The 24,972-nt window shown below is 47.5% G+C and overlaps 2 protein-coding genes across 3 annotated transcripts; one reads left to right on the top strand and one right to left on the bottom strand.

Annotated features, from left to right (window-relative positions):
• Positions 1–1,408: 1,408 nt before the first annotated feature.
• KIAA2013 (KIAA2013 ortholog) lies at positions 1,409–6,340 on the bottom strand. Its single transcript, XM_032709162.1, is given in 4 exon segments — positions 1,409–2,353; positions 3,802–4,655; positions 5,338–6,070; positions 6,072–6,340. Coding segments are annotated over 4 exon segments (1,845 nt in total). The 5' UTR covers positions 6,303–6,340; the 3' UTR covers positions 1,409–2,326.
• A 138-nt stretch (positions 6,341–6,478) lies between these two features.
• PLOD1 (procollagen-lysine,2-oxoglutarate 5-dioxygenase 1) lies at positions 6,479–24,806 on the top strand. 2 transcript variants are annotated; one of them, XM_032708930.1, is made up of 19 exons: positions 6,479–7,279; positions 12,987–13,078; positions 13,595–13,731; positions 14,349–14,512; positions 14,735–14,847; positions 16,132–16,195; positions 16,837–16,934; positions 17,260–17,361; positions 17,465–17,596; positions 17,970–18,091; positions 18,770–18,874; positions 19,326–19,451; positions 20,218–20,359; positions 20,863–20,976; positions 21,250–21,315; positions 21,647–21,751; positions 22,127–22,273; positions 22,583–22,708; positions 22,979–24,806. In XM_032708930.1, the coding sequence occupies exons 1-19, from the start codon at positions 7,216–7,218 to the stop codon at positions 23,132–23,134; spliced, it is 2,175 nt and encodes a 724-aa protein (XP_032564821.1). In that variant the 5' UTR covers positions 6,479–7,215; the 3' UTR covers positions 23,135–24,806. The 2 variants fall into 2 exon arrangements, with proteins under 2 accessions (XP_032564821.1, XP_032564820.1); XM_032708929.1 differs by lacking the exon at positions 6,479–7,279 and adding an exon at positions 9,173–9,269.
• The last annotated feature ends 166 nt before the right edge of the window (positions 24,807–24,972 follow it).

The raw sequence follows: 24,972 nt of genomic DNA, 5'->3' as shown, positions 1-24,972 counted from the left end.
CTGTTTTTGTCTGCCTCTCAAGAATGTATTTTCTACCCAGACAATAGCACTTGAAAAAGCCACATCTGCATTGCAAATTGGATCAACCAACCCTGTTCTGGCATCTTGTATTTTATTATCTGACAAAAGCAGAAACCAGGATTACTGAGTGCAGAATTGAGATTCTAATTTTTTTTCCCCCCATTAATTAGTTGGCTCTCTTCTTAGTGTCTTGAATTTACAAGCTAAACAACATTTTATGATGCCATTTAACTTCCATGCCACCATCATCTTCTCTGAATTACAACTAAAAGTATAAATTTGGATGGTCCATCACTATTTAAACTTCCTGGGTTTATGCTTGTAAACAATGGATTTTGTTTAGTTCTTTAAGCATTCTGCTCTCTTGCATGCTCTAAATGGAAAAACTCTGCTCTTTTTCCCTTTCTCCTTTGTGAGGGAATTCTGAAACAGTTCTTTTGTTATGGGGGGGGAGTGCTCATAACGTATTTAATGTAAAACACTCTCAAAGCTGTTTTGGTTTTTTGTTCCATCATGCTTTATGTAATGATTGCTTATCCATCTTTTCCAGGCCTAGTCTAAATAGTCTTTCTTGGACTCCATGGCCATCACACTGTTGGCAGTTCTGCCAGGGAACATCAAAAGGCTCAGCCCCCAGCTGATACCACAGTGGCTTGGAAACAGCACCCTGGAAACTCTTATCATCTTCGTGCCAGATGTTCCACACAGGCTGAGCAGCTCCTGGAACTGCAGGAAGAAAGAGCAGGAGCTTCTGGTATGTTCTGTTAAAGCACAACAGCAAATATGTCCTTCCATACACAATGTACATGTGTACAATTTATCATGGACACTGTTGCCTCCCTGTTTTTATTCCCTTGCAGGGCAGTAACTCTGCTGTACCAATTAGTAAGTGGAAGTGTCTGCAGATGAGCTGCACACACTGAAATCTGCTTTTCTGAGGGAGGTTTTTCATCTGAAACTAGAGAATAGCCTCCCTAAAAATTCAAAATTAAATCCTGCCCCAGCTTTCCCCTGGGAGCACCAACTGTGCCAATGTCATTATTTGCTGGATGGCCATTAAATCTGCTGCTTGATTGTTCCCTGGGACTGTTTCTGTGTTCTTAAAACTGAAGCTTGGCATGTGTTCATCAGGGGAGAACAAAGTTATACAGAGCAGGGAAATGGAGATGAGCATGACCCTGTGTGGTTCTGTCTCTAGCTGTGCCTTCCAAATTCCTGTTTCCAGCTTAGATCCATTTCTGTATTACTTTCCACACTGTATTCTCTCATAATGCAAGCACTTTTGCAGTCAATACTGGCCATAGATGTGACATAAGGCTCTGCTTGTTTTAACTGGGTGGGGAGCAAGGTCATGAAAGAACAGAGACAAAACCAACACAAAACTCAATCAGATTAGACTGAAAGATATTTATTTAGAAACAACAGCTTTGGTATTTTAAAACCAAACAACCTTTAAATCACTAGAAAGTGGGATGTCTTCCCCTCCCCATAGCCGAAACAAATCAATGCATAAAGTCTCAGTAGGCTTAGAGTAGGAAACCTGAAGATCAGCATTTCCAAGTGTAAATCCAGAAAACAATTTCAGCAAATTGATTTTGCACTCTACAGTCATAAAGGCTGAAAAACCTGTTACCAGCACTTAGATATCTACAGACCAATTGACTGTTACTGAAGTGGAGGCAAAATTATCAACATCCTCCCCCACCCCCCAAGCAATAAATTAAAAAATGTATACCAGAAAGGAAGTTACACTAAGGTTTCTAGTTAACTCTCTGAAGGAATCATCATTCTTTATTCTCCTGTAGAATTAAAAAAAAAAAACCCACCAAAAAAACCAAATCAAAATATCAAAGAACTTAGTATATCTTCAAGTATGTTCACCAAATGGATTACTCTTAGGGAACTGAACAGCTTACAAGGAAAAGGAAACATCTGTTACATGAACTTCTGGCATAAACTCTTCAATCACCACACCTTCCAAGTCTCAGATTCCTGTCATAGCAAGGCACAAAAAGATTGTTGCTTTCAAAAGGTCCTTGTTCTCAGCTGCAAAATTGTCAGATGTCTTGTGCAAACAGAGGCTGAAAGCAGGACTAAGTTCACTTGGACACGGGGATGTTCCCATTCTGAGCTTCAGCTGGCTCCCACTTCTGCCCTGGTTCTGGAATCAAGTTCTGCATCACCTTCCTGTTCAGCAGCTCCACTCAAGACGAGGCAGCAGAGTTTGCTGTCGCTCAGGGCTCTGCAGTGTCCAGGCCGGGGGTTGGTTCAGCCCTGGGCTGTGGCTGTGGCGCTTCTGGGCAGTTCAGTGAGCAGAGTCAGGGACAGTCACCTGCAGCAACGGTCAACAGGTCACTTGGGAACAGGCAGAAGGCAAGTCTTGGAGATGACAAAGGCAATCAGAGAGACAACAGTGAGAGAAGGACATAATTACATCATTCCAAGGACACGTTCCAGGACACATGCCAGCTCTGTACACAACAACTGGCACCACCTCCCAACCCCTTCCTCCTTTTGCACTAAGGTTTGGATCATGATCAGAGGCTTGTAACTGCAGTTGTCTGACACACACATCTATCCTACCTCTTCCTAGGTTAGTCTGTCCAGTCACAAGCACCTCCCACTCATTCCTTCATTGGATGACAGGTATTCAGACCTGTTTGGGATCAGGTTTCATCCACAGTGCTCAAAGCAACAAAGCCAGGGAGCTGACAGGGAAATTTCCAGCTCTCCTTAAACACCCCTTACATACCAACTGTTGAGTTTAGTCCAGTACCTTCTGTCCAGCCTTAGCTAACAAAAACTGAATTTGTTTTTACCATTTGGAATAATAAGGCCATCTAGAGCTAGAACTCCTCTGACAGCTCTACTTAACTATCTCCTTTTTAGTTCCTTTTTTCTTTTTTTTTAACACAAGCTACATTTAACTGTTCAGCCCTTAGGAGGGGAAGCCTCTGAACAGCACAAGGGAGCTCACACAGCAAACCCAGTCTGGTCTTGCATTTCTACTCTGTATCAACACACAGCCAGAAAGTCCCAGTACTAAGAGCAGAACTCACCTCCTATTCTCTAGTTTTTACTAGCAACTAAGTTTTCTAAGGCAACTCTAACCAAGAATTTCAAAATCTTTACACCTAAATGAGATGCAGTAGAGCTTGAAGCCAGAGCCTCCAACTCACAGTAAAAAAGCACTCAGTACTTTCCTTAATTTTGGTCTGAATGTGAAGAAACACCACTCAGCAACCTCCCCCAAACAATGGTGGTAAATGTGGTTTGATGGAGGACTGCACAGTGTCTGTAAATCCTATGAACATGGAACCAGGAGTCCCAAAAGTCAGAACACCAGCCTGCATTTGGGTGTTGCAGTGTGACATGTCACCCATTCAGACCAGGTGTGACATCTCCACACAGCAGTTCAGACAAGCTCAGCAGCTCTCACAAGCTTTCTGGTATTGCAGAACAAGAAACATCATCTCCTGACATTCCTGGCTTAGAAACAAGCAATGATGTGTGGAAAAAAGACAGAAAGCTGAGTCTGCCTCCACCTGCAGCCTTACAATGTCTAAGGATAGAGGATGAGTTCATCTCTGCTAATATTTATGAGCCCTGCTGCTCCAATCTCTGCCCTATTCCCTCCCCTTGGCAAGAGGTCACAGGTTGCTTGTTGCAAGAGAGACTGAAAATCCTCACAGTCCAAGACAGACCCTGCCCAGGCACAGCTGACAGAACACCAGGCTGATAACACTCAGTGGACAGCAGCCAAAAGCAGCAGCCTTATACCTTACTCCTGAAGAGTGGCTTGGCTCCAGGCCCACAATATTCGTTGTAGATGAGTTTGAACAGAAACAAGTGAAACAAAGTGATTAAGGAGGCCACACTGAACCAGAACAGGAAGGGCAAGCCCGGGTATTGCTTGGCCATGTGCTCCTCATGAGCCAGGATAGCTTTTAGGTGGAGTGTGTGTCTCAGGTCCTGCAGGTGGACCAGGTCTGTGGATATATAAAGCAGGGGTGTGATGGGCTGGGTGACCATGACGGGGAAGGTGTGACCCCGTGCCTCCGAGGTGAGCTCCACGGGCTCGTTCATGCAGCCTGCCTCACAGGCATAGAGCCTCACTGGCTTCTCCTGCAGCTTCACTGACACGTGCAGGAAGGGCTTCCCTTCGGCATCCAGCAGCACAGCCAGGTTGATCAAGTCCTTGTTGTAATGGATCCCACGTAAGGAGTAGCTGTTGTGAAGCACATCAGGGTCAGCCTGGAACTGGAGATGGTTCTCCGTGAACTGCAGCCCCCCAAAGCTCAGCACCATCCCCTGCATGAGCCCGTGCACTCCAGCTGCCACCAGGCCCTTGCAGCCCCGTTTCTGGAGGGTCAGCTTCCACAGGTCTGAGAGCTGCAGGATCTGGGGGACACTGGTGAGCCTGGCTGGCCACAGGTTCTGGGCGTGCATGGTGGCGTGGCCGCTGAAGCAGTGGTCAGCATAGTTCAGGCTGCCCTCCATCCTCTCCCTGTCCTCAGCACTGATCAGGGGGTCCAGCAGGGGGGCTGGCATGGTGGACAGCACGTAGTACAGGGTCATGTTGACAGTCTCACTGGATGGGGTGTGAGCATCCGTGATCTTCCTCATTTCAATCCCTGCAACAAAAGGAAAACAAGGCATTAACCAGGAGGAAAAGAAGATCAAATGTGCACTTTGCCCAGGTGTTCTTTATGACATCTAATAAACCTTTGTCCATAAAACACTGCAGTGAAATGTTTCCTTGTGTTTGTCTAAGAAGACAAATCACTCTCTCTGCTACTTGGAGTTTGAAAGCCAAGCTCTCATACAGACAAAGCTCCTCTTACACACAGATGTCACCATGACTGCAAGAATGATCTGTCAAAGGAACATCTCTTTTTACTGGCTATAAAATAGCAAGTTCTGCATTACTTGGGCAACGAGGCCATTAAAATCTTATAAAACCATCTTTGAAATCTTAGGAAAAACCATCCTTGTCCTGTTAAGGACAGTCCTTAACTTCCATGCAGAAATCTGTCTTTTTACTGTCACTAAAGGTCAACTCTATTTCCAGCTGACAAATCAGTGAAGTTCTCGAAGCCATGGAAGGCAGTGCAGCCAGAGTTATGATCAGAAACGTTCTTCCATCACTTCCTTTGTGCAGTCAGGTGTCCTCCACATCGTAAAGCATGCTGGACTCCAAACTGTTTCATTATCCCACGACCCCTGAGGAAGAGTGGAGCCCCTGAAGCCCTTACAGCAACCAGCTCACTGAGCTTTCAGCCACTCTCTGTGGAAGCTGAGTATCACCTTCCTTACCTGAAATGAACAGGTCAGACCAGGTCTGCTGGTGCTCCTGGAAAAGATCTTCCACCCCCATCTGCATCACCTCCAGCATCTCTTTCCTGGCCGCCTCCCTCAGCCTGCCGAAGGTCTCCTCCAGCCGGGCGGGCTCGGTGGGCTCCGAGGTGTGCACCACGGACAGCACCGTCTCGTCGAAGTGCGACTTGGGCGCGACCTGCAGGCGGCTCACGAGCTTCTGGGCCGCCACCACCACCAGCACCGCCTTGTTGCCGCCGGGCAGCGCCAGGCGGCCCGAGGAGAGCACGAACTGCCGCTCCCCCGCCTTCTCCAGGCTGCTGGAGAACCGCCCGCCGGGCGCCGGGGGCGAGGAGGCCTCAAAGGCGACCACTCTGTCCGTGGGGTTGGCGATGCGGAGGCGCTGCAGGTAGAGGTGCGGGCGGCCCCGGTGGGCCACCACGTCCTCCCGCACCGTCACGCAGTCCCCGGGCCCCGCGCCGGGCCCGGTGTGAACGCACCGCACCGCCCGCACCGCCCCGTCCCGCAGCGCCGCCAGCGCCGCCCGCGCCTCGCCGCGCCCGCCCAGCGCCCGCAGCCGCACCAGCGCAGGGTACTCGGTGGCGAGCGCGGGGCCCGCCGGGGCCCCCGCCGGCCTCACCCAGAGCCGCCCCGCGGTCACATCCAGCAGCACCCACCCGTTGCCCGCCAGCGCCGGCCCCGCGGTGCCCTCACCCCCCCGCCGCGTCCTCGGGCAGCGGCAGCGCATCCCCGCGCTGGGTCTGCGCCCGCCAGGCGCCCGCGGCCGCCTGCAGGCACAGCGCGGCCGCCCCGCTCGGCTCGGCCCCGCGCCCCGCGCCCCGCGCCCGCCCCGCCAGCAGGTACCAGTAGGCGACCAGCAGCACCACCACCAGCAGCAGCAGGCGCCGCGCCCAGCTGCTGGACAGCAGCCCCGGCAGCCCCTTGAGGCGCTGCTGCAGCCACATGGGGAGCCCCGGCGGGGAGCGCCGGCCCCGCCGCTCCGGCCCTAGGCCGCCATCGCCGCCGCGCTTGGCGGCGCTTTTGCGGCGCTTTGCGACGGCCGCGCGCGCCGCCCCCTCGGGGCGGGCGGGGAGGGGAGAGAGGCCCGGCCCGGCCCCACCGGGACCCCCCGGCAGCGGGACCCCCTCGGCCCTGAGCCCCCCCGGCCCTGAGCCCTCCCGGCACCGGGACCTCTCTCAGCTCCCGACCCTGCCGGCTGCCGACCCGCCCGGCTCCGACTCACTCGGTTGCGGGAACCCCCCCGGGTTCCGACCCACCCGGCTCCGGGAGCCCCCCGGGACTCTCTGGCTGTGACCCGCCCTGTCTCCGGCCCCCCTCAGCACCGGGATGCCCCTTCTGTCTTCCAACCCCGCCGGCTCCTGGAGCCCCGGCACCGGGAACCCTTCCCGGCTCCGGGTATCCCCCGGTCCCGGATTTCCCCCCCGTGCCCCGCTCCCGGTGCGATATCCGCGGGTGTCCTCGGGCAGCTCCAGCCCAGGGCTGATGTTCTGTGTTCTGTGTCTCCGCCCGGGTCACTGCACCGATGGAAAAGGCCTGGAGGGGATTTCCGTAATTCCAGTGTCATTCACTGCCGTTACCACGGCAGAGAGCGTGCGGGAAAGCGAGTCATGTTCTATCACACCCTCTAGTAAATAGAGGAACAAACTTTGTGACGCGACTGAGATGTGCACAGGAAAGCTTTGTATCCCGCGCAGCGCTCCGGAGACACAAGAAGACACACAGTTTCGACCAAGTCAGGCAAACACTGTGACTTAAAAGTATGAAATTCTCGACCAGGTTGAGCCAGTGAACCAGCTCAGTGAAGGGAACGGACGAGACACTTTCTTCATTTATTCCTGCAGATGAATATTTGAATGAATGCAAATGAATATTCCTGCAAAATCCTGTTCGATTTCGGAAGAGGCACTGGAATCCCAGAAGGGTGGGTGAGACCCCATCCCCTGCAGGTTTCGGTGGGGCTGGTGCTCCCTCAGAAGCCCCGGTGTGTTTTGAGGCTGCACAAAAAACTGAGCTCTGAGCCTTCCAGTTTTTAGGAAGTTGCTGCTCCGCCTGGAGCACGTGTTGCACGTACTCATGGAACATCTGCACTGGCAGCTGGCTCTGTTTAAAAAGACAGGCACCGACTGCAGCCAGAGAGCACAGAGCAGTGCAAACACAGAGGGGGGAAATGAAATGTGCTCGCTGGGCTGGCAGAGCTGCAGAATGCAAACAGAGCTGTCACACAGCGACGGGCTGGGTACAGCAGCACGAACAATGAGGCATTCATGATTTCCAGTGTGCAAAACCGCTTTGGTTTCAGACTGGAGAGATTTAACTTCTTCAAAATGAGAAACTTGCAGTTTTAAAACCCCCTGTTGAGTCCCAGCTCTCAGTCTGAGGTCTGAAGGGAAAGTGCTGAGCATCTTTGCTATGGCTCCTGGCTTAAAGTGTTGAAGCTGCTACAGATTTATCAGGGCCTGCAAAGTACTGAAGAAATCTAAAGTGAAAATCTGGTGGGTTTTTTTCTTTTCTTTCCTTTTTTTTTTTAAATTAAAAAAAAATATTTAGAGAAACTGGCAGCTTTGCAAAAGGAAGTTTCCTGAAATCACTATTTTAGGGAGAACTAATATTTCCTTGGGTTGCTGCCTGTAGTACATCACTTGAGCACGAGGCCTGCTCTGTTTTCCTGGTAATTATGAGGGAATTACTACTTCAGGGAAAGGGAATGGGAGGAAAAGTGCTTCGAACACACCCAAGAATATTCCCCGTGAACAAATTGTAATGGGAGTTCTTCTGGATGATGCTGTTATGAAGCACAGAGAATATTCATTAGCTACAGTCTGGCCTTTCTGGTGTGCTTTATTTTTTCTCCTCTAAGAACATACCTTCTTGGGTTTGTTTTGAAAATCCAACTCCTGTGATATCTGTGATTTCTGTTAATTTAAAGAGCTGGTTTGCTGACAGGCCTCATGTAAGGTCTGTGTCAGTGGTAGATCCTCAGGCTCTAAAGGGTTTCCCTACATCTAAACCTTACACTCACTGAAGTGTAAAAGTGACTCTAAAGCAAATGTTTTAAAAAGTGTAATTTTTTAAGATGGGATTATCTGCCTGTTCTCAAATATTGGCAGAATGAACCAGAAAAAGATGCCTAGATAAGTCATCAGGGCTAGGGCAAGAAAACCCAGCACAAGGCCACGGAGACAAATGTAAGACTTAAAGACCTGTGCACGGCCAGAGAAAACCAGTCAGTGTAGGGAACAAAACCACTGCAGGTCCTGTGTTCACCAAGGAAATATGGGAGGCAACAGGTGGGAAGAAGGTGGGAAGATGACATTTAATAAGGCTTCCAGTTTCCAGAGCTGTGCATAACGTTACAATCCACTCCTGGTTTGCTTTTCCTACATAAATGCCCGTGTCAGCCCAGCACCAGCTGAAGCTGCCCAGAGAGTGACCCCTCTCCTCCCACGCGTTTGCTCGGTGCCTGTTTCTTCCCCGGCGTCCCACGGCCGGGGTACCCCGCACGCTGCCCGGGTAAAGCCCCGGAGCTGCGGGATCACGCCCCCGAGCTCCACGTCCCGGTGCTCCCTCTCTTCCTACCCGGCCCCGGCGCTCCCTCCCCCGCTCCCAGCCCGGCCCCAGCCGCCCGCCCGCCTCTTGCGGGGGCCGGGGCGGCCCGGGAGGAGGAGCCGCCTCCTCCCGCTTCCTCCGCCCGTCCCCGCCGGGCGGGTCTGGTGCGTGGCACAGCTCCGGCAGCCCCGGAGCCTCCCAGAGCCGCCCGCTCCGTCCCGCAGGCATCGCCCGCGCTCCGAGGGGGCTCCCGGCGCGGGGTCCGGGCGGGAAAGTCGCTTCCATGGTTGTCCCGGCGGTGCTGCTGCCCTGGGCGGTGCTGGCGCTGCTCGGGGCGGGGGGCGGCCGTGCCTCGCCGCAGGAAGGTAAGGGGGGCTCGGGGGGCACGGGGGGGACGGGCGGCAGGGCTGAGGGACGGGCACAGCCCCGCGGTGCCGCCCCTGTCCCGCTGTCGCAGCCCAGGCTGAGCCCCTGGGCGGCACCTCGAGCCTCCCGCCGGGTCCCGGAGCAGCTCACGGCTGTGGAGACAGCCTTGCACGCCGGTTCATCTCGAAAAAGGACTCTCAGTCCCGCGGGCTGCATCCCACCTGGGTCAGCTCTCCCTGCTTTTGAACTTAGGCGGTTCTAGAACAAGGTGACGGGAGAGCTTTTGATCCCTGACTGTCCACGCTGTGACTCAAGATCCGGGATGCTCCTAAAATAACACCAGTTGGTAGAAACTCTGGAGCAGTTGGTAGAAGGGCAGAGGATTAGGGCAGCTACAGAGTGTCAGCAGCACTGACAAAGGGCTTCACGCACTGTCACGCTGCCAAGAAGTTGGGATAATTATCTCTGTCTTCATTAGAGAAGTGGCAATTAGGAGGAGATTTAATCTTGTTACTAGAATATTTCCCTTCACAGTGTGATTCTGGTATAATTACCTTTACTATATATCTATTACTTAATACAGTTAGCATGTATCCATGGGAGTGTTGGGAGTTCTTTAGCTATAGTGGCATCACTGAAACAAAGAATCTCTCTGTGCTATCCTGCCTTCCTCACACATCCCAAATCTTCCATGGTTTTGGTAAGGGTTTAGAGTGCACTAGAGATAAAACTGGGAGCTGGGAAAGAGAATGAGGCATGTTGGTTAGGAAGAGGGTTTAGAATTAACTGCTTTCTGAGCTCATCACTTCTGGTGTGGCTCAAAGAAAAAAAATGCCTCACCTTTGTTGTGCCTCAGCTTCCCCAGAGTAACGTGAGAGTTATGATATCTGCCTGCTCTCTTGGATGTTCTTTTAGATCTTTGTAAGATCTAAAGATCTAAGCATAGTTATTTATAGTTTATTGAATCTTTAAAAAATACTTCTGTAAAGTAAATTTAATATAGAGATTATATTATCCACTACTAAATTGTGCACTGATTTTTTTCTATTTGATCTCCATATTAATGGTGTTTTCTTGGACACCATCTTAACAGGAAGTGGCACAGTAAGATTTCCCAAAGCACAGCCTAGGGATAAATTCATTCCTTGTCCTAAAATGCAGCTGCAGCTGTGCTTTCCCTATCGACTCAGGGCTGAAGTAAATAACTTTAAATTTATTGATTTGTTACTGAACTTGTCACTGATTTTTAATCTTCATAAAAGCTGAGAAGTTTACACAATCTTTTCACTGTGATATTGACATCAGAGTTCCTGTTCTAGTGCTTTGTCCCTACAGGACACTTTTCATCTATAGAGCTCTAAAACCCTCACAAAAATGGTAAATATCCTCTATTATTGTTCTACACATGGAAAAACAGAGGGAGAGCTGGATTGGCTCCTTGTTGCACAGCAGAGCTGGCAGTAGAGTGCAACTCCCCTGGTTCCTAATCCAGTGCTTGCTTCTTTAACCACCCTGTGTTTGTGTGTTGCATCCATCCCATTATTAAATGTATTTATATGATTTTCAGTTGTCAGCATGGCCCAGGGAGCCTTTGGGCCCAGGAGGCCCAGCTTAGCTCAACAGGCTGCCACTTCTACATATGGAAAGTGACTGTGACATGGGAAATTGGGAAGTATCACTCTGATTTAGGACGTTTTAAAAAGCCTGCATGTGATACTGAAAGTAAAAAGCTTTACTGTTCTGTCCCTGGCAGTACCCATCAGCTGCACCAGTGTTCAGCAAAATCTTTGGGAAAGATAAAAAAGGGTTAAAGGAGAAGGAGTGGAGGCAGCATAGCTCAGCACAAGCTTCCAGTGCTGGGCTGAAGGAATGTCTCTGGGGATGGAAAGCTCTCGCTACTACAGAGGTCTCAGAACAGAGACTGAGCTTAGTGTCTCTCAGAGTCCTACCCCACAGACCAGGAATGAGAAGGGAATCTGTAACCTGGAATTCTGCTGGGGATGATAATTGTCCGTGCTGGCTTTTAGTGCTCCTCCGAGTTCACAAACTGCACGGAGGGACCTTTTCTGCCTTGGAAATAGGACACCACTTCCTGTGCATCTGTGCAGCCTTTAGTCATGTCCAGCAAACTTCTGGCAGTCAGATCATAAACAGTGTGTGGCTTTCTCGGGGTGGTGGCCTGAAAATGAATTAGTGATTTATTTAATGTGAGATGCCTGAGATTTGGGGCTGAAATAATTGCATAGCAGTCAGAGTTCTGTTGTTCCTGTTCCTTCTTTTATCATTATCATATGCTTTCTCCCCTCAGGTACTAGAATTTAAGGTTTGCCTTGACATTCCTGTCTGGCAAGCCCATGTTTTTCCCCCTTTTCCTTGGCAGTATGATCCTCACCTTCTCAGAAGCCATGAGCTCAGAGCTCTCATAAAGCTGCCGTGGCTTTCTGCATGGCTAGAAACTGTAATGGCTTTAACATATTCCCTAAGGACATACATATTTTACTCATTTGTTTGCACCCTCTGACAGAGACTGGAGTGTGCTGGAGGAGCTGGATTAGGAATGCACTTCATGTGTCTGAAAATGTGCCTTTAAATCCGCACCAATGCAGGATTCCTGTTCTTTTATTTGTCACTTCCTTTGTGAGCATGTCTAACAAAATACAATTAGAGCTGACCTATTGACTGTTCTCAATCTCCTCTCTTGTTATTTTGATGCAGGTAAAGGATTTGGAGAATATCCTCTTTCTTCTTAACATGGAGTCTTACACTTATTTTTCACTTTTGCTGCCTTTCCCAGGTCCATCTATAACTCCAGCTCCTAAATCCTTCCTCTCTAAGGCCAGACAGAATATCAGTTTGGGTACATTAGGAAGATACATCTGGTACATCCATTGAAAAAAAAATCATTGTTCCAAAAAGAGCCTGCTGAGGCCAAGAAAATGTGCTTTCAGTTTTTCCTGGTATTTTTTGATGTTTAAATCGGATGGCCAGGATTTGCATTTAAGCACCATTGCCAGAGCCTATACAAATTCCTACTTCAGCAAAACTGTGAGGGTGAAGCATAGCATTTTCATCATTGCAATGAGGAAACCAGAACTTCCCCATAAAAATCATATTCCAGTGGTACCACAGAGAAACTTCTGGAAGAGAACTTCGAGATTTCACTTTGTCATTTTTAAGGGGCTGGAAATGAAAAGCGAGTTTGGGAGGAGAATGCAAATGAAAGTTATAGCACAATTAAATTCACATTGAATATGTATGAAAAACTCTGAAAAACACCTCAGGAATGCAGTAGAAAATAGGAGCAGCCATATAGAGGGAATAATAACATTCAGGACTAATTTTGGTTTTCCCTACACCCAGTCAATGCTGAGTGACAAAAAAGCAGCTCTGTGGGGAACAGGAAACCAATACTGCACTAAATGGATGACTTCCAAATGGGCATTCTGTAGTAGTTCTATTTTTTATCTTCAACTTTAATTTCCTTCATACTCTGTGTGAGAGAAGAGAATTGTAGCTTTCACTAGCAGGGCAAAAAACCACTTACTACTACAAAAAACCACTTTTTATTTTCTTTTTCTAGCTCCTGACTCAGGCAGTGAAATTGTATCTTTCCATAATCTCTTTGTTTTATACCCAGGATCAAGTTAGGTGTGAAACAGCTGGTTGTGGAAACAACACAAGCTGAATGTGTCTCTTGTGCTTTCCCCCTTGTGCAGAAAACCTGCTGGTTCTGACTGTTGCCACCAAGCAGACTGAGGGGTTCCAACGCTTCAGAAGATCAGCCCAGTTCTTCAACTACAAAGTCCAGGTGATGTCGAGGTGGTTGGTCAAAGGGAATTTTGAATTGTGGAAATGGATAAGGCCTGGCCACAAAGTGATTAAATAAAAGCTCAAGAGAGGACACACCTACTGAACTGGCTGAAAACCACTGTGACTGGGGCATTTCTGCAGCAATCTGTTATTCCATCCTGAGTGCTGGCTTGGGATGAGATCCATGACTCCTGCTCAAGGGAGCCCCATGGCACTTTTCCATTATTCTGCCAAAACACACGGTACAGAACGTGCTCCTGTCCCTGTGGCTCAGAGTGCTTTGTTATTGTGCTATGTGTTACTCTGCCTGGCCAGCCCAGAGAGTGGATCAAAGGCTGATATATATATATATGTGTGTATATATATATATGTATATATGTCTATAGTCCATTTGTCCTGGGGCTGTTACTTTTGCTGTGATTTGCACAGTTATCAGGACTGGTCAGGCTGTGGGTTCTGGTCCTTTCCTGTGAGCATTGCCCTGTTCAGTGACCCTGTACCTGTTGTTGTGTAGGTGCTGGGGCTGGATGAGGAGTGGCAGGGTGGCGATGACCAGAATCCAGCTGGAGGTGGGCAGAAGGTCCGTCTCCTGAAAGCAGCTCTGAAGCAGTTTGGGGATAAGGAGGACCTGATCATCCTTTTTGTAGACAGGTAATGGTTGGAAAGAACTTGCCATGGTCTGAATCATGAGGCTGTTTGGACAGGAAGTGAACTGTGAAGTAGATTGCTTTTGAAAAGTGTGTCCAGACCTCTGGTTTTTTTCCCCCTGATTTCTCTGTGGTTGCCTGAGAATCACTTAGAGCTGCATCCGTGGCACTTGGGAAGGTCTCAGCACAATAGGCTGGTTCCAACTCTTGCCTGATAGTGTTGTACCTGATCCTGCCGTGGTGGAATTTGGCTGCCTGTAACTGCAGAGAATGAGCAGACAATTCCTCTGGAACTAGGCAGGCCTTTCTTACCAGAATTATTTGTTTTATAAGGTGAGGTAGGCTGCAGCACAATCCTGAGAGCCAAGAACTGATCTGCCAGAGAAAAGTGAAGAGGAAAAAGGACAGTTTGGACTCTCAGTGCCTTTTCATATGCCCAGCGTATGAATAAGACTCTGCTTTAATTAGCTACAGTTACTTCACAAAAAAATGTGATACTGTGAAGCAGAACTAAAAGAAAGGGATTCCCAAAGAATTAGCTGTTTCTAGAAACTTTTCTCACTGACATGTTTTTTCTGTCTCCATTCCTTTTTGTCCCTTTTTGTCTGCCTCTTTCTCTAGCTATGACATGCTCTTTGCTTCGGGCCCCACAGAACTGCTGAAGAAGTTCAAACAAGCCAAGAGCAAGGTGGTTTTCTCAGCAGAGAACTACATCTACCCTGACAGAAAGTTGGAAGCCAAGTATCCTCAGGTGCGAGATGGAAAGCGCTTCCTGGGTTCTGGAGGTGAGACACAGAGCTTGCTTTCAGCTGAGGAACCTCTTTCAGCTTTCTTCTCCTATTTGGCCCTTGGGAGAAGTGGTGAACAAACTAAAAGCTGGTGTATCTCTGCTGCAACACAGGGTGTAGTGAGAATTCATGTGAGAGAAGTGAGAGTACAGGTATGCGGGAGTTATTCCACTTTTTGGTCATCTGGGATGAAATGCCTCTTCATTCTTATTCCCACAGGCTTCATAGGTTATGCTCCAAACCTGAAGAAGCTTGTGGAGGAGTGGAAAGGAGAGGATGATGACAGTGACCAGCTCTTCTATACAAACATCTTCTTGGACCCAGAAAAAAGAGTAGGTGTATATAGATTCTGAGAGCCTGAAAATTTGCATTCTAGCCAGTATCCCCATGTTCTGTTGTTAGCAGTTTTTATCTTTAAGCTTAAAATATGAATGGGAAAAGAGATGACTTGAAATTTCCACGACTGGAAGCTCATACCAGCCTCCTCCCAGGGGATGTGAAACCCCTGAGTGCAGTGCTGACTTAGAGATATCCAACCTAGCACTGAAGTACATTATAGGTAAATGCCATGTGACATCCTACAGAAGCCTGGAATGGACCCTGGAAGCAGCACTGCTATTCCAGCACCATGGGGTGCACTGGCTGAAGCATCCAGCCCACGGGTTATTCTGGGTCTGCTGTCCCTGCCCAGTTGTGCATTACACAGGCCAGTGTGTCCCTGAGACACCACAAATGCACAGGAACTAAGAACTCAAACTGTAACAGCAATTTACAAGCAAGAGGAAACATTTGTGTTGGGGAACTGCTTTCATGCTGACTAGAGAAAGAGTTGCAGTTTTTTACCAGCAGGGCTGGTAAAAAAATTCAGAGCAGCTGGACTTTTTTAGTTCCCTAAATCCAAGTATGGCCTGTGATAATTTAACATGAACAGTTCCTTTAATGTTCTCATCTGCAGTTCTGGCCCTATGCCCTGCAAGGGCTGAGTAATTCCCCTGCCTTGGCACTCAGACAGTGGATGTTAGCACCCTGCTGTCCTTTCCAGTAATGGCTCTTAATGGATGCCTGCAGGGACATGGAACTCTGTTAAGTCACAGCTGCATTTTTTAGTCTGACCCAGTCAGAGTGTGACTTGCAGCAGGGGATAAAAACAAAGATTGCACAAGCTGGCCTTGCACCCTGCTGTGCTCTGGTTTGGCACTGGTACCTGAGGCAACGCTTGGGTAACACTTGCCCTATGGATAGATGGCAAGAAACTCTCCACAGCAGATGGTCTTGCTATCTTGGCATTCCTGTGTGTTATCTGTGGGGTTTATATAGCTGTGTGCAGGTGCACTTCATTCATATGCTGGAGATTTATTGATATACCCACAGCAGTTTTAAAGTGTCTTCTTTTTTTTGCACAGTTTTTGCCTAATAGAATATATTCAAATTGTTTTAGGAAATGGTGAATTGTCCCAGATTCGAGTGAAAATGATGATTATCTGGGAGTGTTTTAGATTTCAGGGCTTGGAGAGTTTGCAAATGATTATAGGAATGGGATATATCTTTGCTCAGCATGTAAAGAATGGATGCCCCCCTGTGTTCTAATTAAGGTTATTTATCTCATTCTTTTAAAGGAAAGTATCAACATCAGTCTAGACCACAGAAGCCGGATCTTCCAAAACCTAGATGGAGCATTAGGTGAGATGGGAGAGGGAAGGTCATTTCTCCTTGGAATGAAACTGCAAATTGATACCAGAAATAAACTTGTGGCTGAAGGGATTGTATTTCAGAAATGCCTGTCCCCACAGAATAAGCTTCAGTAAAAGCCTCTGCCAGAGTTCTGGGATTTGTTTGGAATTCCACTGTGACCAACTAGGTTCTCACTGCAATTCCTTCTCCACTTGAGGGAATGCAGGTCAGGTTTTTCATCTTACACCTCCTTGCCACTTTGATCTCCAGGCATGTCAGATTGCATTAGCCTTGGGGATTGAAACTGGGAGGGACTTCCAGTGCAAGTAAAAACACACAGCCCTGCCCAGGGCTTGCCTGTCTTTCCGCTTCAGAACCCTGCTGGAATGCCAGGGGAGGTGAGAAGCAGCCAGGGGGGGCCTGGGAGCAGTCACTGATTGTAATGCAAAGATGCATCATTGTCCAATTTCCCAGCCATCCTGTTACCTCACAGGATCACTCTGAACACTTTTTTTCTTCTTTCTAGTTATGGTCTGTGCACAGTTATCCATATCCATGCTTTCATCTTTCAGCAGTTTCTCAGTAGAAATGAGGGGTTGTGCTGCTAATTATCAATAAAAGCATTAACATGCTGGCGATGTCATTTCCAGATGAGATAGTTATGAAGTTTGAAAACTCACGAGTGAGAGCAAGAAACTTGTTATATGACACCCTGCCTGTGGTGATTCATGGAAATGGACCCACCAAGGTAAGTGGACCTCTGGAGAGAAAGATTTGGTCTGTGTTTGTTGCAAAGTGGCCCTTTAGGCTTGATGGATCTGGTTACTGTCTTCACATTTATTGACTTTCCCTGTGTCCCTTTGTATTTGAGAAATAATAAGTGGTCCAGGTCCATGGCAGGTCCAGGTCTGGTTCAAAGACCCATGTGTAATTGGACCCTCAGGCTGTGGTGCTTCAGATTCTTTAGTTCCTGGAGAAGGTAAATGGAGTTGAAATGTGATCTTACAGTGGGGTTGCACACAAAGAGACTCCCCTGCCCTGTAATGCAAAATATTGCAAATTGCCTTTTGCAGCTGCAGCTGAACTACCTGGGAAACTACATTCCTCAGGTATGGACATTTGAGACTGGCTGCACTGTGTGTGATGAAGGTCTGCGAAGCCTCACAGGGTTTAAGGTAAGGCTTGATGTGTCTGTTCAAAGCTTTAAAGACAAGTCTTAAAATGGGATCTGATCTGGAACTCGAGTCACCACTTCTCTCCTCTCCTCTCTGAATGCAGGATGAGGCACTGCCAATGATCCTGATTGGCATTTTCATCGAGCAGCCCACCCCATTCCTCTCCCAGTTTTTCTTGCGTCTTCGTAACCTCCATTACCCGAAGCAACGAATCCAGCTCTTCATTCACAACAATGTAAGTGAAGATGGCCTGTGATGGTCTCAGCAAATGTAGGGAAAATGTACACCTTCCCTGTACTCTAGGCACCTTTGCAAACTTGGGCTAGACTTAGTGCCATGGTCTAGTAACCACGGTGGTGGTGGATCAAGGGTTGGACTCGATGATCTCAGAGGTCCCTTCCACCCTGGCTGATTCTGTGATTCTATAATTCCAGCCTCTGTAAGCCCAGTAGTTATCTGCAATGGCACCTATAAGATAGCTCTGTCCAGCTGTAAAGATATGGAAGTGGGAAGAGCTGTTGCCCATCTGGTTTGGCATTTTCAAGAACAGGAGGCTGAGTGGCCTGGGATGAGCCCATCTTACCCATTTTTCCTTATTTTTGGCATAGGAGGAACATCACTTGATGGAGGTGGACTCTTTTGTAGAAGAGCATGGCAAAGAATATCTCTCTGTCAAGGTGATGGGGCCAGATGATGAGGTGGAGAACGCTGAGGCACGTAACTTGGGCATGTAAGTGAAGAGGTCACATGTGATGGCTGGCAGAGTCAGCCCCTGTCCAAACTAAGACATTTGTTTTTTTTCTGAGGATCATCCCTGTCAAGTGATTGCTTTTCTTTTTTCAATCCCCCTTTCAGTTTTTCTAGCATTAACTCCCATGCCCTTACATATTGGGGAAAAAAAAATCAACTTTGATACCAGCTTTATTTCTCCACTTTCAGAAACTAAGTTCTCACTGGTCCTTTGCTCTGGCAGAAGGATAATCCTGTACCTCCCATATATCCTCTACATGCCCAGCCATAGATCACAAACAATATGCACCTGTATCTCTGGAAAGGAGGAGTGTAGTAGTAAAACTAAGAGCTAGTGGAAGAGTATCTTCCCGTCTGTGACCAGGAGATGTTTGAGCTCTTTTGTGGATTTGGGCCAACTGTAAATGGGAACCTCTCTAGTTTGTGCTGAGGAAACAGTTTGGTAAATGTGATTTTGGCTGTGTGTCTGTCTGCTGTTGGATACTCAATCTGATGTGCTTGTGCTATGCTGATCCCCTGGGTCGTTACATTAAATTGAACTTTTCTGAACACCCAGAACACCTTTAGACTACAAGGTGAAGGAATTCCTGTGTTCTGTCTCTTGTCTTGCTCTGTTTTAAGAGGATTTTGGTGTGACTTTTCTCTTCTCTGGCTGTAGGGATTTGTGCAGGAATGATCCTGACTGTGACTATTACTTTAGCCTGGATGCTGAGGTAGTTCTGAAGAACACAGGGACTCTGAGGATCCTGATCGAACAGAACAAGTGAGTTCTTTGGTCTGAGCAATCCTTACTGGTCATCTCACACAAGGAATGCTGTGAACTCTGTTATCACTGAGATGTGTAAGGCACCAGGAGAACTGTGTCAGAGATGGAATGTTAGACAAACACCTCTTAGGTGTTGGGGGTTTTTTACATTGTAGTTGTAGTCCCTGGATTTTAGGCAGGGGATGTAAATCATCCTCATTTTTGTCTTTATATAGTCAGTAGAACAAATCAGATTCTAAGAGACCTGGTGCAGGGTGCAGTTAGAGAGGAGACTGGGACCATATTTGCCCTTTCTTATGTGGAATTTTATTCCAACAGAGTTAATGAAACACCAGCTCTGTAAGTGAGGAAGAATATAGCTGTTACAGTCCTGTGGTTTGTAAATATTTTCCTTTCCTTCTTGTGGTAACATCCTGTCCTGCAATTCCTTTTCCTTTCATGCTGCCAGGCTGGTGATTGCCCCTCTGGTGAGCCGGCATGAGAAGCTGTGGTCCAATTTCTGGGGAGCTCTGAGCCCTGATGGATACTATGCCCGCTCGGAAGATTATGTGGATATTGTTCAAAGGCGGAGGGTGTGAGTATGCAAAGAGCTTTTCCCTGATATAATCCCTCAGATGTAAAGCTTGCTGCAGCACATGATCATCAAACTGGCTGTCAAAGAACCAGAGAGCATAACTGTCTGTGTGTGTAGGAAAGGAAGTGTCTGCTCTGTGTTCTCCCCTGAGCAGAGATAATGAGATTTCTTATGATCAGAGTAAGGATTTGAGAATCCTGACTCTGCTGAAATCACTTCATTTTACTCATGTCATGTTTTCCCACCTATGGATTATAGTTAGTGTGACCCCTACAATCCCGTAAAGTGCTGTTTAATCTCTTTCAGATAAATCTTCATAAAATACCATGTGATCCTTGAATGGAATATTCACAAAATAGAATTGTTGATTCATTCATATTCTTGAGGGGCCTTTTTTTTAATAGGCCATTATATGTGCAATACATGCTGGAAATCAGCTTATGCACTTTTGGCCAGTTCAGTTTCTTTAAATCATTGGAAAAAATATGTTGATCTCTCTGGGAAGAGATTCAAGCCATTAATTATGTCCCCAGCAAAAGCACGCAGTAGCAATTAATTGCTTTCACAGTGGACTAGCATTTGTGCAGCTTAAAAGCTCTGAGCAATATAAGCAATTTTTTTCTGGAATGACAATCCCTGTTGGTATGGTTTCTCCCTACAGTTCTGAGTTGGCTCTTTCAGGCAAGTCTGGCTGCCATCCTGTCAAGTCCAGCAATTTCTGTCTTAGTGGTATTTCGGGTCTCACTGTGCTTTCCCTGTGTTCCAGGGGGCTCTGGAACGTTCCCTACATCAGCAGTGTTTACATGGTTAAAGCCAAGGCGCTGCGCTCGGAGCTTGACCAGGAAGATCTTTTCCACAGTGGCAAACTGGATGCTGACATGGCTTTCTGCCACAACGTTAGGAATCAGGTCAGTCCAGGAGAGAGGCTGGCAGGGAGAGCTGCATGCCAAGGTGGAGGGTGCAAGATTAAGGACTTCCAAGGCATTCAGCTCTGCCGGGCAGGGGATGGGGTGAACTGGCACTAGTCAGTACTGGGCAGACTTTGGAACAGTGTGGGATTTCTGTCCTGCTGTGAAACCACACGAAGCCAGGGACCACTAAATGTGGATAACATAACATTTTTGTTCTTAGGCCTATTCAGGCCTGTTCTAAATGGAAATTACATGCTAAGAAGGAAGAACCTAATCTCACAGCAGCTATTCTGCTCTGCCTCCAGCCCTGGCTGACAAGAGGCAGAATTACTGTCTCTGGCTATAGCCTTGCAGAGCTCCTCATATCCAGGGTGGGAATTTAACTGAAGGGCCACAACAGGAAGAATGAGTAAATTAACAGCTTGGAGAACTGTCAGTGCTTATATTTCATGGTGGCTCACAGAAATGCAAGGTCTTGACAGTCTTCCTCTGTCCTACAGGGAGTCTTTATGTACCTGACAAACCGGCACCAGTTCGGACACATCCTGTCCCTGGAGAATTACCAGACAACTCACCTCCACAATGACCTCTGGCAAATATTCAGCAATCCTGAGGTGAGACAACCTGCATGCTCAGCAGGCACAGCACTGTGGAATGGGAATATCTGATGATTTGCTTCACCAGTACGGGAGGTCCAGGCTTTGTAATAATGATGTCTCTCAGGTGGGATGAGGAGCACAGTCACAGAATTTAAAGAGGGTGTGTTTATGAGATTTATAGCATCTGGATCTTCAAAGCCTGTGAATACTGCATGAGTGCCTGTCCTTTCATTGCCTCTTTAAGCAGGCCCCACAGAAATGACCGGTTTGCTTATCTTCTGTCTGCAGGACTGGAGAGAAAAGTACATCCATGAAAACTACACAGCAGCTCTGAAGGGGAAATTGGTAGAAATGGTAAGAAAACATCACTCTTATCCATCACAATGGGAGATCAGCATCAGGACAATGCTTGTATCATCACTACTGTCATTCTTGGGAAGAAGCAGTTCAGCAGAGGGAGCATGACCTTGAAAATATTTTTAGAGCCAAATCCTTCTCCTAGAAGTACATCTCCAGCTCTCTTAAGTAGAAATGGGGCACATAAATCAGAAGACAAATTTCTATCCTCAATATTTTAGTGTCTTTCCACTTGTACTGACTCAGTCTGCACTCAGTTTAGCCTTACTCCTTTTGCCTCAAGCACCTGTCCTTGTTTCTGCTGTTCTCACCTGTTTGCTTTCTGCAGCCCTGCCCAGATGTTTACTGGTTCCCCATATTCACTGACACTGCCTGTGATGAGCTGGTGGAAGAAATGGAACATTATGGCCAGTGGTCCACAGGTGACAACACAGTAAGTAAAGCAGGAGCTCTTTGAGTTCTGGGTCCTGCTTTTATCTGTGCATATTTGGTGGCAGCTGTGCCTCCTATGGGAAAGCATTAGATCCCATAGTTAAACCAGGAAACTGGAGACAACACCCTAATTTTGTTCTTAAATGTGAATTAATGTTTGAGTCCTATTTAGTGTCCTCTGAAGATACAGTGTTCAGCCTTCATGATGGCAATATTGTTTCCCTTAGTTTTTAATTATTGTCTGAAATGAGTTTTCCATCCTGCAAATTGTGATAAGTAAACATCTTATTTATTTGTAGTTACCAGAAACAAGTGCTTTTCATTCCTGAACTCCAGGATTCCCATCCTTATGGGTATTTCTGTGATTCTATTTCAGGACAGCAGAATACAAGGAGGATATGAGAACGTCCCAACTATTGACATACACATGAACCAAATTGGCTTTGAAAGAGAATGGTATAAGTTTCTTCTGGACTATATTGCACCCATCACAGAGAAACTGTACCCAGGATACTACACCAAGGTATGTGCACCTGAGCATCAAAACTGGTCAGCTTCTGGTCACCTCTTCCAGTTGCAGCTTTGTGCAGAGACTGCAAGAATCCTCTAGGAATACACATACTTTTTCCTAGTGTGGAGAGACTGACCCTGGAGTGTGACATAAATATGAGCATTAGGAAATATGCAATTTCCCAGTGGCATTCTCCTGCCTGGTCGCTGCCTTTCTCCCTTAGCAGTGGAATGCAGTTTCAGTGTTACACCCTGCTCTGCAGCTCAGTAGCCAAGGACCACTACAGCCCTGTAACAGTGCCCTTTGTTCTTCTCTCCTCAGACTCAGTTTGAACTGGCCTTTGTGGTTCGCTACAAACCTGATGAGCAGCCGTCCCTGATGCCCCACCATGACGCCTCCACCTTCACCATCAACATTGCCCTGAACCGAGTTGGGATAGACTATGAGGTGAGTGCCAGTGGGGCAGGAATGCAGCACAGCCTCTGGAGCAGTCCAGGCAGCTGAAAACCCTTTCCTTATCCACATCTGGCTTCTTCACACTAAGGATTGCAATTTTTGACTGGGCTAGGGCAGGAAGGAGAATTCTGAATGCATCAGAACACACAGGGGATTCTCCAAACACCTTCTCACATTTTCAGAAGGGCTGCCAGGAGAAGGCAGAGGCCCTTTCCCTGAGGTGCTTCTTCCAAGCTGACGTGTCTGTTGTGTTCCCATCAGGGAGGAGGCTGCCGGTTCCTGCGCTACAACTGCTCCATCCGAGCTCCACGGAAAGGATGGACCCTCATGCACCCGGGACGCCTGACCCACTACCACGAAGGGCTCCCAACCACCAAAGGGACTCGTTATATCGCAGTGTCCTTTCTTGACCCCTAGAGCAGTGCTTCCCAGCAAGGACCTTTCCCTGGCCCTGCTCACTGCTGACTCTGAGTGGAAACAGGGAATGCTGCTGAGAGTTTCTAAGGCATTGTTCAAAGGTATTTGGATATTGATTTTTAATGGTATTTTAAGACTCCACTACTGGAAGATCTCCCTCTCTGATACTGCAGGTAATATCTAGGAATATTGCTGTAGAATTCCAAAGGAGATTTTGTGCCTTCATTTTTGATTGTGCTCCTCATCCGCTGTTTCTTGGAAGTGCCATTTACTTGAACCTTCTATCATGGAGTGGTTGGCTTTAAAAAATGCTTTCCTGGACTGGAAATCCAGCTTTTTGGAGGCAAATCACAAGCTGGAAGCCTGTTTTCATCTACAGCGTATACAGGACTGGATGTTAGACAATAATTCCTGGACACTATTCCAAATACAAAGCAATCAGGGAGCTGACTCCAGCAGTCATAACAGTTAAATGTCACACCAGATGAAACTCAGCAGTAAGAGCCTGAAGATCATCTGACTCCTTACCTCTTTGCAGTCCTTGCAAGCCTATCACAAAGTTCAAAGCAGCAGCAGTGGCAATATAGGTGGTTCTGGTCAGCTAAAGGAAGGTCCTCTAATGATGCTTTACCTCTGGGATTAGACTGAAGAGATAAGACAGCCTCCCTACCTTTTGTTTCTGCAGCTAAGAGCAGCAGGGGTACCCACACAAATTCAGACCATCTCAGTCTGTGAAGATCAGATCTAAGAAAGGGAAGTCTGGGAACAACTACATCAGTCAGAAGGGCTTCACTGTTGAATTGTCTCTGTTCTTTACCATGTTAAGATTGTCAAAACCTCTGATCAATCTCTGGATAACATCCCAGAGGTCCTGGTGGTGTTTGGTGGCCTCATTCCAATTGTCAGAGATTGTTTTGATCATTTTATTTGATGGCCCATTCACATTAGGTGTAAAGAGCTGTTCTCTGGTTCTTAGGGGAAATAATTATTCAGTGTTTCTATTATTTAAGATTGCAAACCAAAACACTCCACTGCAGACAGTTCTCCAGTGGGGTCGAGGCTGATAGAAATGAGTGGTTGGGAAGTGCTGAGAGATTGTGATGAACCAGTAAGTATAAAAATCTATCAAGAGTAGTACCATGGTTAGAGAGGGAAGGGGAGAAACCTTTCCTGCCTGTACCTGTGAGATCCCTGCTCTGCTTATCCCACACTGTTATGCTCTGGCTCTACCAGACTAGTGTGTTTCACAAGCAGTAAATTCACATCATGATTGTCCTTAGGGGAAAAAAAAAAATTACCTTCCTCTTCATTGTCTGTGTCTGCAGCTTCTGCTGCCTGATTGTGAGGGGCAGAGCCCCTTCCTCTGGGACGGGTCACATTAATGTGGGCACAACAGCTTTACAAGTGTAAGTTCGGGCAGGGAACTGCCTGCGATTGGAATGTGCCTGAGGAAGGTGACACAGAGCTTTTCCCACCGCTTTCCATGAGCTTTTTAGGTCTGTTTTGAGGCCACACACTCAAGAGGTGCCTGGGGGAGAAAAATCCAGGTGGGGCAACCATTTGAGAAATAAAACCGTAATAAAACCTGTTAGGTGAAAGCCAGAGCTGTCTGTTACCAAACGAAGGGATTGATACGCCAAACGTTGAGATGTCCAAAAATGTGTATTATGTATTTATTCAGCAGTTGGGTTTTTGTTTGTTGTTTGTTTGTTGGGGGTTTTTTCCCCCACTTATTTTGTTGTGTCTTTCCTCGTGCCGGTTCGGTGATCGGAGTTTTAACGAGCTGTACGGGGGGAAACTCGCATTAAAAACCCTTTCCCGTGTCAGCGGGTTCGGTT

The sequence above is a fragment of the Chiroxiphia lanceolata genome, chromosome 22 (genome assembly GCF_009829145.1).
Source record: "Chiroxiphia lanceolata isolate bChiLan1 chromosome 22, bChiLan1.pri, whole genome shotgun sequence".
Lineage (NCBI taxonomy): Eukaryota > Metazoa > Chordata > Aves > Passeriformes > Pipridae > Chiroxiphia > Chiroxiphia lanceolata.
The sequence above is the reverse complement of the archived record's forward strand: the minus strand, read 5'-3'. Positions and strand labels throughout refer to the sequence as shown.